Source organism: Panthera pardus, unplaced genomic scaffold, assembly GCF_024362965.1.
Source record: "Panthera pardus isolate Hobbes unplaced genomic scaffold, ASM2436296v1 HiC_scaffold_11, whole genome shotgun sequence".
Classification (NCBI taxonomy): Eukaryota; Metazoa; Chordata; class Mammalia; order Carnivora; family Felidae; genus Panthera; species Panthera pardus.
This window is the reverse complement of record NW_026526666.1, coordinates 1,356,114-1,371,650: the sequence shown is the minus strand read 5'-3', so window position 1 is coordinate 1,371,650 and position 15,537 is coordinate 1,356,114. Positions and strand designations below refer to the sequence as shown.

The 15,537-nt window shown below is 39.1% G+C and overlaps 1 protein-coding gene across 6 annotated transcripts in view; it reads right to left on the bottom strand.

The window, feature by feature from the left end:
• POGZ (pogo transposable element derived with ZNF domain) overlaps positions 1-15,537 on the bottom strand; it is a 52,129-nt gene that overhangs the window by 11,062 nt on the left and 25,530 nt on the right. For 4 of the 6 annotated variants that reach the window (XM_053889569.1, XM_053889572.1, XM_053889580.1 and 1 more), the window contains 7 exons: positions 11,477-11,652; positions 10,465-10,573; positions 8,944-9,234; positions 8,645-8,863; positions 6,380-6,486; positions 5,357-5,694; positions 4,831-4,985 (listed from right to left, as the gene is read on the bottom strand). In XM_053889569.1, the coding sequence (XP_053745544.1) occupies positions 4,831-4,985; positions 5,357-5,694; positions 6,380-6,486; positions 8,645-8,863; positions 8,944-9,234; positions 10,465-10,573; positions 11,477-11,652 (1,395 nt within the window). The remainder of the gene's footprint in view (positions 1-4,830; positions 4,986-5,356; positions 5,695-6,379; positions 6,487-8,644; positions 8,864-8,943; positions 9,235-10,464; positions 10,574-11,476; positions 11,653-15,537) is intronic. The other 2 variants (XM_053889570.1, XM_053889577.1) reach the window with 1 other exon arrangement.

Below are 15,537 nucleotides of genomic sequence, written 5' to 3'. Positions count from 1 at the left end.
AGTGGCACGACAATGTTTTCTCCTGTGTTTTTGTCCTTCACCTCTTAATTCAAATCGCTTGTCCATGAGTTTTTTTTTTTCTAGAACACCTTTAACTACTGTTGCTTTCCAACCTTCTGTCCTAGCCTTTCTTATTCTGTGTTTTCCCTAGGCAATCTCATTCAACCTTGAAGGCTCTTCCCACAACCTATACATCAGCTCTCTTGGTATAGCTGTCACACATCATCAATAATAACATTTATTAAGCAGTTTCTAACACATAAACACCATGCTAAGATTTAATCTCATACCAAGAATACCAGTGAGATAAAAACCTATGCCATCAGTGAATTTAAGAGGTCTCTATTAACCATCCACATCTGTTCTAGTTCTACATTGGAGGTGGTATAGAAAAAAATCTGAGAGAGAATTAACTGATTTTGCAAAGCAGCCATCCTAACACGGTCCCTTCCAGTACCATTACACTCATGTCTTTAATACCCAACATAGTCTCTTACTTTGAGAAGATAGGAGTGAGCTACTATAGCTTCTGCTTCCTGTTCTCCAAATTTTGAAATAAAGGATAGAGACCTTATACCTTTCTAAGGCTCAGCCAACCTCACCATTCCATATATTCTAAGACCTTATCAAGCAATCAGTTCCCTCTTTGTTGTGTCTTTTTCCACACCGGATCCTCCCCTGACATCTGACCATGGTTAAGTTGCCTGAAGCAACCTTCCCTCAACTCTACCTCTTCCTCAGTCTACTGCCCTTAAACAAGTGTTTAAACAAAATATAATGCTATTAAGATTATACTGTTACTGTAAGTAAGTGTAACGATTCATTGATGTTTTGGGGACAATTCAGGAAATTTGAAAATGGACTAGGTATTAGATGATACTAAGGATATATGATGCGCCTGGGTGGCTCAGTCGGTTGAGCATCCAACTTTGGCTCAGGTCATGATCTTGAAGTTTGTGAGTTCGAGCCCCACATGGGGCTTTGTGCTGATAGTGCAGAGCCTACTTAGGATTCTCTGTCTCTCTCTCTCTCTCTCTCTCTGCCTTTCCCCCACATATACTCTCTCTCAAAGACACTATAGCTGTATATAGAAATAGGTATTTTTTAAAGATACATCCTAAAGCTTTTGAGAGCGAAATGTCATTATGTCTATAATTTAAAAATACTTCAGAAAGGGTGCCTGGGTGGCACAGTCAGTTAAGTGTTCAACTCTTGGTTTTGGGTCGGTCATGATCTCACAGATTGTGAGTTCAAGCCCCACATCAGGCTCTGCTGACAGTGAGGAGCCTACTTGGGATTTTCTCTCTCTTTCCCTCTCTTTGCTCCTCCCACTCTCTAATTAAATAAATAAACCTTTAAAAAAATAAAAACACTTCAGAAAACACCTTCAGAAAACAAATGGAAACATTTTTTCAAAATTAAAAAGAACAATGGGTCCCAAAATATGAACGTTAAAAAATAAGCTACTTTTGGGGTGCCTGGGTGGCTCAGTCAGTCGGTTAAGTGTCCAACTTCGGCTCAGGTCATGATCTCACTGTTCCCGAGTTTGAGCCCTGCATCGGGTGCTGTGCTGACAACTTAGAGCCTGGAGCCTGTTTCGGATTCTCCTCCCCTGTTCACGCTCTGTCTCTCTCTCAAAAATAAATAAACATTAAAAAAATAATAATAAGCTACTTTTATGCAGGATCTGCCACTGGTGCAGAACAGAGGAGTTAAAAAAGAATCCAAGAATAAAATGGATACATACTAAAATATAGAGAAAATATTTACCTCTTTGGGTCAATGATTTCTCAGGTTTTTCATCAGTATAAATTTTAAGTCATAAATTACTCAAAAATTAAAAGTCAGACATAACAAGAGTGGTTCAGTAGACAAAGACTGATGAGGTTCTGATGGTCTGGGGTTTCCCCCACAAGGAAAAACTTATCTTCCTATGTACAGTCCAAACTTACATGGAATTAACAAAAACCCACCAGCAGATTCTGTATAAAAATGAGGTGTATGCAGTGGTTGTTGTAGATGAGTTATTCAGACTTTCCAAGACTCTGGGGTCCTAATCTAGACCAAGTTGGCTACTTTGCCACTAACTGCATAGTAGTTGATTCCAATATCCATTCTGTTCCCAAATTATTAGTCCGAAGTTCCATCTCATTAATTTTTAAATCTTGATTGCAGGCTGAAATGATTGTATTTTGAGTATACTGAGTTAAAATTTCAGCAGTGCCTGGTTGGCTCAGTAGGTAAAGCATGAGACTCTTGATCGCAGGTGAGTTCAAGCCTCACGTTGTAGATAGAGCTTACTTAAAAACAAAACAGGGGTGCCTGGGTAGCTCAGTCAGTTGAGTGTCCAGCTCTTGATTTCGGCTCAGGTCATGATCTCACCGTTCGTGAGATGGAGCCCCGTGCTGGGCTCTGCATTGACGGTGCACAGTCTGCTTGGAGTTCTCACGCTCCCTCTCTTTCTCCCCTCCCCCACTCATGCTCTCTGTCTCAAAATAAATAAAAATATTAAAAATAAAAAAAAAAAAACCCTGTAAAAGAAAACCAAACCAAACCCAACAATAAACAGTTAAAAGGAAAAAAAAGTAAACATTCTTAAATGTTTTATTTTTGAGAGAGAGTACGAGTGAGAAGAGGCAGAGAAAGGGGGACAGAGAATCCAAAGCAGGTTCTGTGCTGACAGCAGAGAGTCCAATGTGGGACCTGAACTCATGAACCATGAGATCATAACCTGAAGTTAGACACTCAACCAACTGAGCCACCCAGATGCCCCCAAAAAGAAAAGAGGTTTTTTAAAAAATTAAAAATAATTTCACTTAAAAATTTTTTTTTAATATTTACTTTTTAAGAGACAGAGAGACAGAGTGTGAGTGGGGAAGGGGCAGAGAGAGAGAGAGGGAGACACAGAATCTGAAGCAGGCTCTGAGCTGTCAGCACAGAGCCTTATGCGGGGCTTGAACCCACCAGCTGTGAGATCATGACCTGAGCTGAAGTTGGGCGCTTAACCGACTGAGCCACCCAAGGAGTCCCTCACTTTTTACTTTTTAAAAATGGCTACTAAAAAAATGAAAATTGCATATGTGGCACGTTATGTTTCCACTGACCAGCATTGGCCTAAGCCACAAATGGCAATCCCTTTACCCTTGCCAGTATGACCAAGGCCAAGGAGATGTAATGAGAAAACAATTCTGCTTAGTAAGAAACAGATTCAGGAAAGACACAGGAAGATCAGGTCTTTCTTCGTCTGTGCTATTTTGTGCCTGAAGGTAAGGCCCAAGATGAACATAGCCACTCTACTACAAGCCAGAGACAAGAAACTGCTGAGAAGTAGAACACTCAAGTTCTGGCCTTGCAGCTTACTTTACCTCAAGTCCTCTCAATTAAATGATATAATGGGGGGTGCCTGGGTGGCTCAGTCGGTTAAGCGGCCGACTTCAGCTCAGGTCATGATTTCATAGGTTGTGAGTTCGAGCCCTGCATGAGGCTCTGTGCTGACAGCTCAGAGCCTGGATCCTGTTTCAGATTCTGTGTCTCCCTCTCTCTGACCCTCCCTGTTCATGCTCGGTCTCAAAAATAAATAAACGTTAAAAAAAAAAAATTATAAATAAATAAACAAACAAACAAATAAATAAATAAATAATATAATGGATATCCTTAACATTTAATCCATTTTTAAGTCAAGGATTTTAATCTGTAGCAAAAGCATCCAGATAACATGGCATATTTCTGTTTATGCATTTTCTCACACAGTTTCCCATCACTTTTCTTACTACTTTTCATTCCTCTAAATCCTTCTTGTATTTAAAGACCCTGAAAGTTGTTTTTTAAGACCCTAAAAGCTTAATAAGCATGACTTTCTGGGAAATCTAGCCTCAAAGATCTTTTTTCTTCTCTCAACTATTTCACCCATCACTGGCATCATACAATGCACATGTTTATAATAAATATACGGTCTTGTTCTCATTTTCCTATATTTTCGTAATTTTTGTCTCTGCAACACAACCAAAAATCCCCTGAAGGACATAGGAGATATTCTAGGAGTCTGGACTCAACTCCTCACAATGGCACCTTACTAGAGATGTATGCTCTGAAGTAAATGGCTTAATTTTTGTAAGCCTGTGTTCAGCCTATATTTCCTCACCTGCAAGATGTCAAGTGGAGGTAACACTCCACATCTTATCTCACATTTCATTGAAAGCACTATCTTAATGGTAAAGCACTTTATAATGTTACCTTTTGTCCTATGTAAAAGCTATCAGGGCACTAACTAAAGTCGAGGTCCAAATATAGATGACTGCTCCTCCTATAAAAAAGATCTTGGGGCGCCTGGGTGACTCAGTCGGTTGGGCATCCGGCTTCGGCTTGGGTCATGATCTCACTGTCCATGGGTTCAAGCCCCGCATTGGGCTCTCTGCTGACAGCTCAGAGCCTGGAGTCTGCTTTGGATTCTATGTCTCCCTCTCTCTCTGCCCCTCCCCGACTCACACTCTGTCTCTCTCAAAATAAAGTAAAAACATTAAAAAAAAAAAAAAAAAAAAAAAAGATCTAGGTAAGGGATCCATCATGTTATATTATATACATTACAACACATTACAGTGGTCCTGAACCAAAGCCCCTAATACTTCACGATCTAGCACTGAACTCAATTCAGGCTTGAAGAGAAGTCTAAGTTGTAAGAATAGATGATGAGTGAAATAAGGAATTGACTAGAAATGTGCCAAGAGCTTCCTCTGTACTGATACTCATATATAAATAATGGGGTCCCCCCAGTGCCATTCAATGAATGAAGAGCAAAGTCTACCCCTAGAGTTTAAGAGTTTCCAAACTTACTAGTCGATTCATAAGGACTATGAACATTTTCCAAGTGGCACTGGAGCTGGAAGGGCGTGGAAAACTGGCGATAACAGTGTTGGCAGATGGTATGACCATCTACCTCACCATTCTGCTGATCAAGTTCTACGTGGTGTTTCATATGGTTCATGAATCTGTAGCACAGCACACGGGGAAAGTACAGAAAACAAAAAAATGAGCCTTGGAATCCCAGAACACACATTACATGTGTCCCCTCCCGCCCCCATACATACAACTTCCCCAGTTTGGGACAGTCCTTTTCTGAGCCCAGAAAAGGGTTCCTAAAAGTAAGAGTTCTGTGGAAGGATGTACTGGCTTCCTTCACTCCACCCAAAGTTATCTATTATTACCACAATACCTCCTCCTTCTAAAGTACCATTTATTGACTTAATGATAATCCTTAGCCAGAATGGATAATAGGACTGTTGCCCAAAGAGAAAAACTTAAACATCTAAGAAAATTTCAGTCTTCTTTTGTCCAGGGTAACCTCTGAGGCTATACTTACCGAATGTTGTTTTTTAGCCTTTTGGTACAATGTGGACATCGGAAAGACGTGGCGACCTTAGGGAAGTTTGTGAGTTGGGCCACTTTGCCACCATCCCGTCCATAGTAGAAGTCATCTACTAGCATGATGAGTTTGGTCTGGACAGCATCACCCACATTCTCATTTGGCTCTGGTACTTTGGTAGGTGGGGACAGAGCAGGAATAGGTGTGGAAGAGGGTGTGGAAGCAACAGGAGCAGTTTTCTCAGGGGACGGGGGCTTTGCTGCTGATGGGACACTGGGTTCTGAATCCAGAGACTTTCCTTTCTTCTGGTATTCCACCATTTCTGGGCAACAGTACTATAAAGGAAGATCATTGTGGTTATCCTGGGGCCTGGGATGTGTTAACTCCCCAACCTCATGAACATCTTCTGGGAATGGTGTGATTCTAGGTATTCTCATCCAGGTTTCACCCTTCGGTGTTCCACAGTGTTTCCAGGACTCCCACTTTTTCTAGTGGATATATATTTACAGCCATATGCCACTCCAAACCCCGTACCTTATACTTCTCCCTCCTGCTTTACATCCTTTAACCACCCACTAGCATAACCTGCCTCTAAACTCCCTGCTAAGAAATTTCAACCTTTGCGTCTGGACTATTACCAAAAAATGAAAAGGCTAGAAATGGGAACTGGTTAATGACTGACTCCTGATTCAGCCAGTGACACAATAAATAGAAGATAAACCAAGGCCAACTTGGCTTGAGTCCTGATATCTAACAAACCTGTCCACCTGTGCAATTTCAAAATCAATCATGACCAAGGAATTAAGGTCACATATTAAGGTTCTAATCTACTAGAGGTTCTTTAAATGTATCCTTCCACATTCCAAAGTATAAAACTCTTCCAAAATAGGCCAAAGGAGAGCATATAAAGCTTCCTAGTCATCTCAGAGCCCCCGTTTCACAAGTTCCCAAGCCTATAGGAAGTATACAGTGGTAGCCATTGAAGCTGGATCCCCATCACAGGTGGTAGGTATCACTTACACACATGTGACCTCTCAAAGCTTCGGTAACACGGAATTGAGCATTACATCGTGGACATATTTTCCGTCCACCATCCTGGAGGTCGAACACTGGGATGGAAGAGGTCACTGGAAGAAGTGAAAAGCATTGATAAGCTTAGTATGATGATATTTGAAAAAGATTATTGGCCCTTTGAAGAAAGGTTAAACACTTCCTGAAGAGCACATTAATGTTTATCAGCAAGCATGAGAGATCACTATGAGGAACATTCTTTTTATCATTCTTCTACCTCATGGCCAGCAAATCACAGCTCACAGATAAAATCCAGTCAGATGCCAACTTCTGTTTGGTTCATGAGCTAGGAATGGCTTTTACTTCTTTTTTAATTTTTTTGTTATACAATTTTTTCTTTAATTGTCGTAAAACATACATAAAATTTACCTCTTAACCATTCTCCAGTGAACAGCTAAGTACGCTCGCATTGCTGTACAAGCAATCTCCACCAGGACTCTTTTCCTCTTGTAAAACTGAAGTCTATACCCATTAACTAATTCCCCATTCCTCCCTCCTCTTAGTGCCTGGCAACCACCATTATACTTCCTGTCTCTGTGAATTTGACTTCTCTGGGTACCTCATTTAAGTGGAATCATACAGTATTTTTCCTCTTGTTACCAGCTTAGTTTAATACTTAGCAGAATGTCTTCAAAGTTCATGAATGTTGTAGCATGTGTCAGAATTTCCTTCCTTGAACAATACACTACTGTATGCATATATCGTATTTTGTTTATTCATCAGCTGATGCTCACTTGGACTGCTTGGAAGTCCAATAGTCTTTTGGCTATTGTAGGTAATGCTGCTTTGAACACGGGTTACAAATATGAGTCCCTGCTTTCAGTTCTTTTGGGTCCTACCCCAGAAGTGGAATTGCTGGGTCAGATGGTAATTTTATGTTTCACTTTCTGAGAAACCATCACACCAATTTACATTTCCAACAGCAATGCACAAGGGTTCCAACTTCTATACATCCTCACCAACATTTGTTATTTTGTTTTTTGGGTAAGAGCCATCATGATGGGTGTGAAGTGGGATCTCAACATGGCTTTGATTTGTATTTCTCTCATCATTAGTGATGGTGAGGATCTTTTTGTGTGCTTACTGGCTATCTGTATATCTTGTTTGGAGAAATGTCTGTTTAACTCCTTTGCCCAGTTTTTCATTGAGTTGTTTGGGTTTTTTTTGTTGTTGTTGTTGTTGAGTTGTGCTTTATAGATTCTGCACTTCATCTTAGCCAAAAGGGTGAGAAGCGATGTGCTTTATATATTCTGGATGTTAACCTAACCCTTTATCAGATACATGATTTTCTAATATTTTCTCTTATTCAGTAGGCTGCTTTTTCACTCTGTTCATAGTGTTCTTTGATGCCCTTTTAAAAGTTTTAAATTTGAGGTTGTTCCATTTATCTATTATTATTATTATATTCTTTTGTTACCCGTGCTTTTGGTGTCATGTGCAATAAATCATTGCTAAATCCAGTATTATGAACCTTTCCCCCTATGTTTTCTTCTTTTATAGTTTTAGCTCTTATGCTTAGGTCTTTGGTTCATTGAGTTAAACTTTTATATATGGTGTATGGGTCCAACTTCATTGGATATGAATGCCCAGTTTTTCCAATACCATTTGTTAAGCGTTTTTTACATTTTTAAATGGCTAAAACGAAAGCGAAAGAAGATATTCTGACACGTGGAAATTACATAAAATTCAAAGTTCACAGTTTTAGTGGAGTTCGGTCATGCTTATATGCATATGTCTGTGGGTGCTTTTGCACAACAATGTGTAGTTGTAGCAGAGACCCTATTTAGTGCATAAAACCTAAAATACTTATCTGGTTCTTTAGAGAAAAAGTTTGCTGACCCCTGCTCTAGACCACTGAAAACTCTCACGCTCATAATCTTGTCTCCACCTGGAAACCTCCCTACCAATTCCTAACTTTTAAACCTTGTGCAGAAATCCACCTCCTCCATGAAGCTTTCCTTTGATTACACCACCCATCTCTGATCAACCAGTCCATTTCACTCATCTCCACAGCACAAGAGACACAGAATGGTTTCCTTGTAGCTGATTTAGTTATACTTTTCACAGTGGCCATCCTCTTTCCTACACTATAGTTTCTTGTGAGAACAGACTGTGGCAACTATATTCTATTTTACATCTCTATTTCAAGGCATAGAGTTCTGATATATCGAATGCTTTATTAATGTTTCTGAATGACTGGTCAGGTTACTGTACCTTTCATTGAAGACTCAGGTCCGCTAGTTCTCTGGGAGCCATGGGCAGAGCTGTTGTTGGATACCACCACTGGCCCAGGACTCTGGCCCAGGGAAGGGATGGTGTTAAGGGTATTCACCAGTTTGGCTACTTCATTGCTATTTTCACCTGTAACCCCGGGTCGCTTCACAGTGACAAAGCTGGCAATGCTCACTGCAGGTGGAGAGGGGAAGGAGGGAGCTATGTTGGCCAAGTGATAATCATCTGTTCTCCACCCACAGCCCTGCCCAGTACGGCCATCTCCACTTCCCAAGGCTCACCTAGCTTGGGATTGGGTGTCTGGCTGGATTGGCCTGGAGGCTGAGAAGCCAGCTGCCCCAGTGAGGTTGGCTGTGTGGCGGTGGGAGTGGTAGAGGTGCTGGGGGTGGACTTGGTTTGCTGGGACTGCGACTGTGGGACGGTGCTCCGAATGGTCAGAGTGGCCGGGATGACGGTGGTGAAGGTGTTGGTGGTGGGCCGCACAGGCATCGTGGAGCCTGGCCTCACTGGGGTCATCTGAGAGAACACTTGTGGGACTCCAACTGTCGGCTTAACAAACTGGGTACCTGGAGCTTCAAAAGAAAAACAAAGTACCACATCTTGGTCAATGAGCTCACCTTTAATACGTTCTACCAGTGTTTACCGGAAATACTGGAATAGGAAAAAATAATTTCTCCAAACTGTTTGGTGGCCATCAGAGGATACCAAGAGTAGCACATTAGACATTTTTAATGTCTAAGAAAATAGGTATGCAAGCAGATAAAAGAACTTAGCCTAAGTAACCAGCCCTATTAAACTGAAGAAGGAAGATTCCTATCAATTCCTCCCCAAACACCTTACCACACTGCCTTTTCCATCCCAAGAATACAATTAGGAGTAGCTTGACCTCAATACCGAAAGAACAAGGATGAGTACAGACTAGGAGGCAGTATGGGTATATATAGGCCAAAGGGCAAATGTGGTCCTGAAAAAAGCTATCTTTCTTTTTCAGGACACTAAAGGAGTCCTCCATTCTTTTCTATGCATTCAAAAAGACTAACTATGCCATTCTATTGGGATGTCCCAGAGGCGAATGTCCTGGCTCAGCTGCAGACAATTCCATGGACAGGTGTATAAGAAATATCAGAACTAGGTAAGATAAGGTCATGAGACTGAAGGCCAAAAACACTCTGTGGGCTCTGAGAACAACAACGACAACTTAGAGAGACCAGCTTATGGAGGTACCTTCACAACAACGAAATTAAGATCTCTTTTGGTCTGAATTGTAGTAAACTTACAGACACTTAATAAAGAACTGTGGGGAAAATGACAAGATTTCAGAAAATTATTTTCAATTCAGTTTCTTAAAAAAAAATACTAACTAGTCATTGGCAATATTTATCATCAAAGGTTAGGTCATTTGTTTTATACCCAAAATCTATGCTATAAAATTAAAGGGAAAGAAAGTTTATAATCCCACCATGTAAGTGAGTAAACTTACAAGAAATCGGAAATTTGAGAGTTTGCATTAATAATATTCCTTCAGGATAACAAACTTTACAGCTGACAAAAACACCAGAAGCAGAAAAATGACTGTATAAACCCTTCTTTAAAGGGTGGTAAAAAGTTAAAAAGAAAAATAAAACCACCATCCTGGCCAAAGGTTAGATATCATTTTTAAAAATTGGGCTTAAATCAGTGTGATCTTATATTTTTAGATTTTCCTTAAGTATGCTTTTTAAATGACCAAGAATACTTTGAGACAGTAAAAACAAATCTTCTGGATGCCAGTTTATTTCAAATGGGTAGACATTTTTCCTTACCTGGGACTAGTGTTATTGGTCTAACCGTTTGGCCTTGCTGTACGTTCAGCACAATCCCAACCTGATTCATTGCATTTTGTACAGGCCGGACATTTCTTACAGGAAATCCCTGCATTAAAAAGCAAAATGATCTTTAACATGGAGATTAGCTAACACTAGCAGATACTACAGTAAGACTACATCCAAAAAATTCCCACTCCTACCCAGTGGTTCTTTTTCTAGAGGTAGAGCTTTTAAATGACCAAGATGGAGAAATTTAGGAATTTTGGCAAAAGTTTTGAGTGACAAAATATCAAAACTGAAGAATAAGCTTTAGTCCATATGAGCAAAAATGAAAATCTACTTCCTGTCTTAAAAAATCAGCTTAAAAAATACCTCATCCACAAACTGGCCCCTAAACAGATAAAGACATAGAAGGGGAAAAAAGTGACACTCTAAGAGTATTCACTGGAGTGATTCAACACAAACCAATTGTTAAGAAATTGTTTCCAAAGTCCACAAACCTCTGGCAAATCTGTAAGAGGAGAGTTTGTAACTCAGGAAGCCACAGGCCAAGAGCAGCACTTGCCTTTAGGTTCCACATCCAGCATCAGGCTTTCAACTTCAACTGACATTATGTATCAAATAATCTGCCTCCTTCTCTTCCAAAGTTCTCCCTGCACTTCACCAATTTCACACACAGATTTCCAAGTCAATTAACTCACCCATTATAAGAAAATCAACCCAAGCAAAGGGCAAGAAGCTTTGAGGGCCAAGTATTAACACTTCCTAATCTAAGCTTTCCAACTAATTTCTGCCCAGATCTCAATCAAACCACTTAACAGCCCTCTGAAGGATAGGAAGAAGATATTACCCAGCTGTATGTTATATTGGGCTTTCCATAAAAGTTAGTATCAAATTATAAAACAGCAAATGAGAAAGCCAGGACAAAAGACAGGACTTAAAACTCCAAAGGTTCACACAGTCTTTCTTTCCTTCCCTATCCAGCCCCAGAATTCAGAGTCCTACTCACCTGCGTAGTGATGAATATTGGTTGTGAGGCCACAGGAGAACTAGTCACATGATTGGCATTCTGCATGACCTGGACAGGCCTCAATACTGGTTGAGTAACCATTGTGCCCAGACCTGGGGTTGGATTCTGGGTTAGGATGAGCGGCTGTCCACCTTGTTGGACCAAAGAATTGCCAGCTAAGGGTAAAAGAAAAAAAAATGTAAGAGAAAACAAAGCCACATTTTACAAGAAACATTGGGGTCTCAGATAAGAAATGCGGTCTCAGATATTAAAATATCCAAAACTGTCACAACTCACCTCAGGTTTAACATCACCAACCTCACCAAAAATTTAAGCTTCACCCAAATCTACATCTAAACAGAAAAACAGGTAGATAGGGGAGGTTCACTAATATCTCCCCCGTATATCTTAACTAGGGATGTCTTAATTTAGTAAGACTTTTTCTACATGGCTATCATTTGGACTCTGATGATTTAATATACGATTTAACATAATCTCTCCATACCAAACTAGCAAAACAAAGTAACATTTTTTTTACATATTTTAACTAAGTGAAACTTATTTTGTCAGAATGTAATTTGCTGTTAGCGAATCCACTTTAATATTTTTATCAGAGAAGTATTCATCAACAAACATTAATTCAGCAAGTACACAACATCTATAGAATGATGCCTCTTCCTAGTGATTTCAAATCTCAGAAATGCAACAGGTTCTCTAAGCAATCAGTGGCTTTTACAGATATGGGAACAGAGAGATTGACAGGCTATCCGTCTCTTTTTTGACATCAGAACTGATAAAGACTTGGTTAAAAACTAACCAACACCCAGTAAAAATGGTATGACTTTATGAAGCAGATGATTCATTCATAATAAATACTAATAAACTGGCTACTGAAACATTTTAGGTTGTTTTCATTTGTGAAAAAAGTAATTTTGTAAATGTTTTAAAGTTTTGTTTTTGTTTTTTTTTTTTTTACTACATTGGGCTAAAAAAATCATTAATACTAAATTTTACTGATTTACAAAGAATACCCCAAAACCAGACAGAAAATTTCAGAGTCGATATACCTAACTCAAAGATTCAAATAAGACACTGTGCCTCAACTTTTTGCCTCAAATAACCACAGTGGGATGGGTTCCTCTGAATTGTATGTCCTACTTGACAGACGGAGTCAGTGCAGTTAGCTACAAAGCTAGACTACTGGAGTGGGTATACAGGTGGCTATTAATGGGCCAACAATGGCTTGTCCCACTTTTTTCCAGAAATTGAGTGCCCATCAGTGGACTAGACCTCATAGTTATGAGGCCAGCTGAATAGTCATTATGAGAGGTTGACAAACAGAAATTCCAAGTTCTATCAATGCTAATTATATTGGCAATTTGCTATTTTAATTTAAATGTTTTATTATGGAGAAGTTCAAATACACAAAAATAGAATATCATAATGAATGTACCCCATGTACCCATCACTCAGCTGTAACAATTATTAACTAGTATCAATTTTGTTTTATCTGTACTTGCCACCCACTTTCTATAATCTAATAACTCTAATGAATTCTAACAAAATATTTTAAATGATTCTACATTCTTAAGTTTTTCTTTAAAGAAATTCTGCCAATTCATGGGTCTTACAAAGTTCTATTTCCAGAGGATAAAAGAAGCAGGCAATCAGAATCCTTAAACTTGAAATGCCTATAGAAGTATCAACCAACCAGCACCCTGCCTCACAGGGTGCTCTCAAATAAACTTGGAACCATAGCCATAAACTGATTAAATACAGGTTAGAGATTCAGCAGCTTCTCTCACAATATACTGTTTTTACAAATCTGAAGGTCTTCATGTTTCCTTTATTTTTTTGTTTACTTACATAGTCTTAAAACCCAGGGATGAGAGCTAAATTGAGTCAAAATGGGCTAAACAAGAGTTGAAAGTCATTATTAGTTATAGAATAAGACATCTATTAACATTAAATTCACATCATTCACAGCTCAGAATTAAGCAGTGGTTTATTTCACTACATACTATGTCTTTCCAATGCAAACAAATACGATCAGTCAGAACTACAGAAATCATTTCTAAACGCTGAGTGGTAGATTCTGAAGAACAAAAAGGATTGTAAAAATGTTCCGAAGTTTTATTCCTGATACTTTCTTAAAAAAAAAAAAAAAAAAAAAAAAAAAGCTTTACTGAGATAACATAAACATATCATACATACCCATGTAAAGTATACAATTCAGAGGTTTTTAGTATATTCGAATACAAGGTTTGTGCAACTATCACTTCTATTTAATTCCAGAACATGTTCATCATCCTAAGAAAAAAATCTTGTGCCCATTAGCAGTTTTTCCCTATCTCCTCTCCCCAGCCCTGGAAACCACAGATCGTATAAATGGAGTCATACAGTATGTTGCCTTTTCTGTCTGACTCCTTTCATTCAGCACTACATTTTCAAGGGTTATTCATGTTTTAGTATACATCAGTATTTCATTCCTTTTTATGGCCAAATAATATCCCACTGTACAGATATACCACCTTTTGTTTACCCATTCAACAGCTCATGCTGTTCCATTTGGGGGCTATATGAATAATACTATGAACATTTGTTCAGGACATTTGTGTGAACATGTTTCCATGTTTCCAATATACAGCTAGGAGAACTGCTGAGTCATGTAAGTACACTTAACTTTTTGAGAAATTGACAAACTATTTCCCAAAGTGGCCATACCATTTTTACATTCTCATCAGCAATATAGGAGTCCCAATGTCTCCACATTCTCACCAACACTTGTTATTTGTCCACCTTTTTGATTATAGCCATCCTAGTGGGTGTAAAGTGGTAATCTCACTGTGGTTCTGATATGCATTTCCTCAGTGACTAATGATGTAGAGCATTTTTCATGTGCTTACTGGCCATTTATATATTCTCTTTAGAGAAATGTCTATCTAGATCCTCTGCTCATTTAAGAAATTGGATTGTCTTTTTATTATTGAATTGTAGTTCTTTATATATTCTAGTTATCATGTCCCTTATCATATATATTATTTGCACAATTTTTCTCCCATTCTTTTTTTTTTTAATTTTTTTTTTTTAACGTTTATTTATTTTTGAGACAGAGAGAGACAGAGCATGAACAGGGGAGGGGCAGAGAGAGAGGGAGACACAGAATCTGAAACAGGCTCCAGGCTCTGAGCTGTCAGCACAGAGCCCGATGCGGGGCTCGAACTCACAGACCGTGAGATCATGACCTGAGCCGAAGTCAGCCGCTTAACCGACTGAGCCACCCAGGCGCCCCAATTTTTCTCCCATTCTATGGGTGTTTTCACTTCTTGATTATGCCCTTTGAAGCATAAAAGGTTTTAATTTTTATAAAGTCCAATCATTTTTTTCTATGGTTACATATGCTTTTGGATCCTAAGAATCCACTACCTAAATCAAGGTCATAAAGATTTACACCTATGTTTGCTTCTAAAAGTTTTACAGTCTTAACTCTTACACTGACCATTTAGTTAACGCTTATAAACGGTAAGGAGTGGAAGGGCCACTCCATCCACTTCCATGTGGGAAAAGTACCCAGTTGTCCCGGTATCATCTGCTGAAAAACTATTCTATACCCATTATATAGGAAAGGATTGATTACATTTTATTCTTAAGCAATTATCATTCTCCATGGAACAGGTATTTTGGAGTACAGAACAAAACTGTGTCCATATCCTTTCCACTATTTATTCTTTCAAAATAATCTTTACCTTAATTATATTTTAACACTTGACTCATAAAATACTACACACATTTAAAAGGCTTTTTAAAAATTATTTTAACATTTATTCATTTTTGAGAGACAGCACAAGCAGGGGTGGGGCAGAGAGAGGGGAAGACACAGACTCTGAAGCAGGCTCCAGGCTCTGAACTGTCAGCACAGATCTGGATGCGGGGCTCAAACTCACGGATGTGAGGATCATGACCTGAGCCTAAGCAGGATGCTTAACCGACTGAGCCACCCAGACACCCCTAAAAGTTCTAAAGTACAATGATAAACACTCTTGAATCCATCACCCAGCACA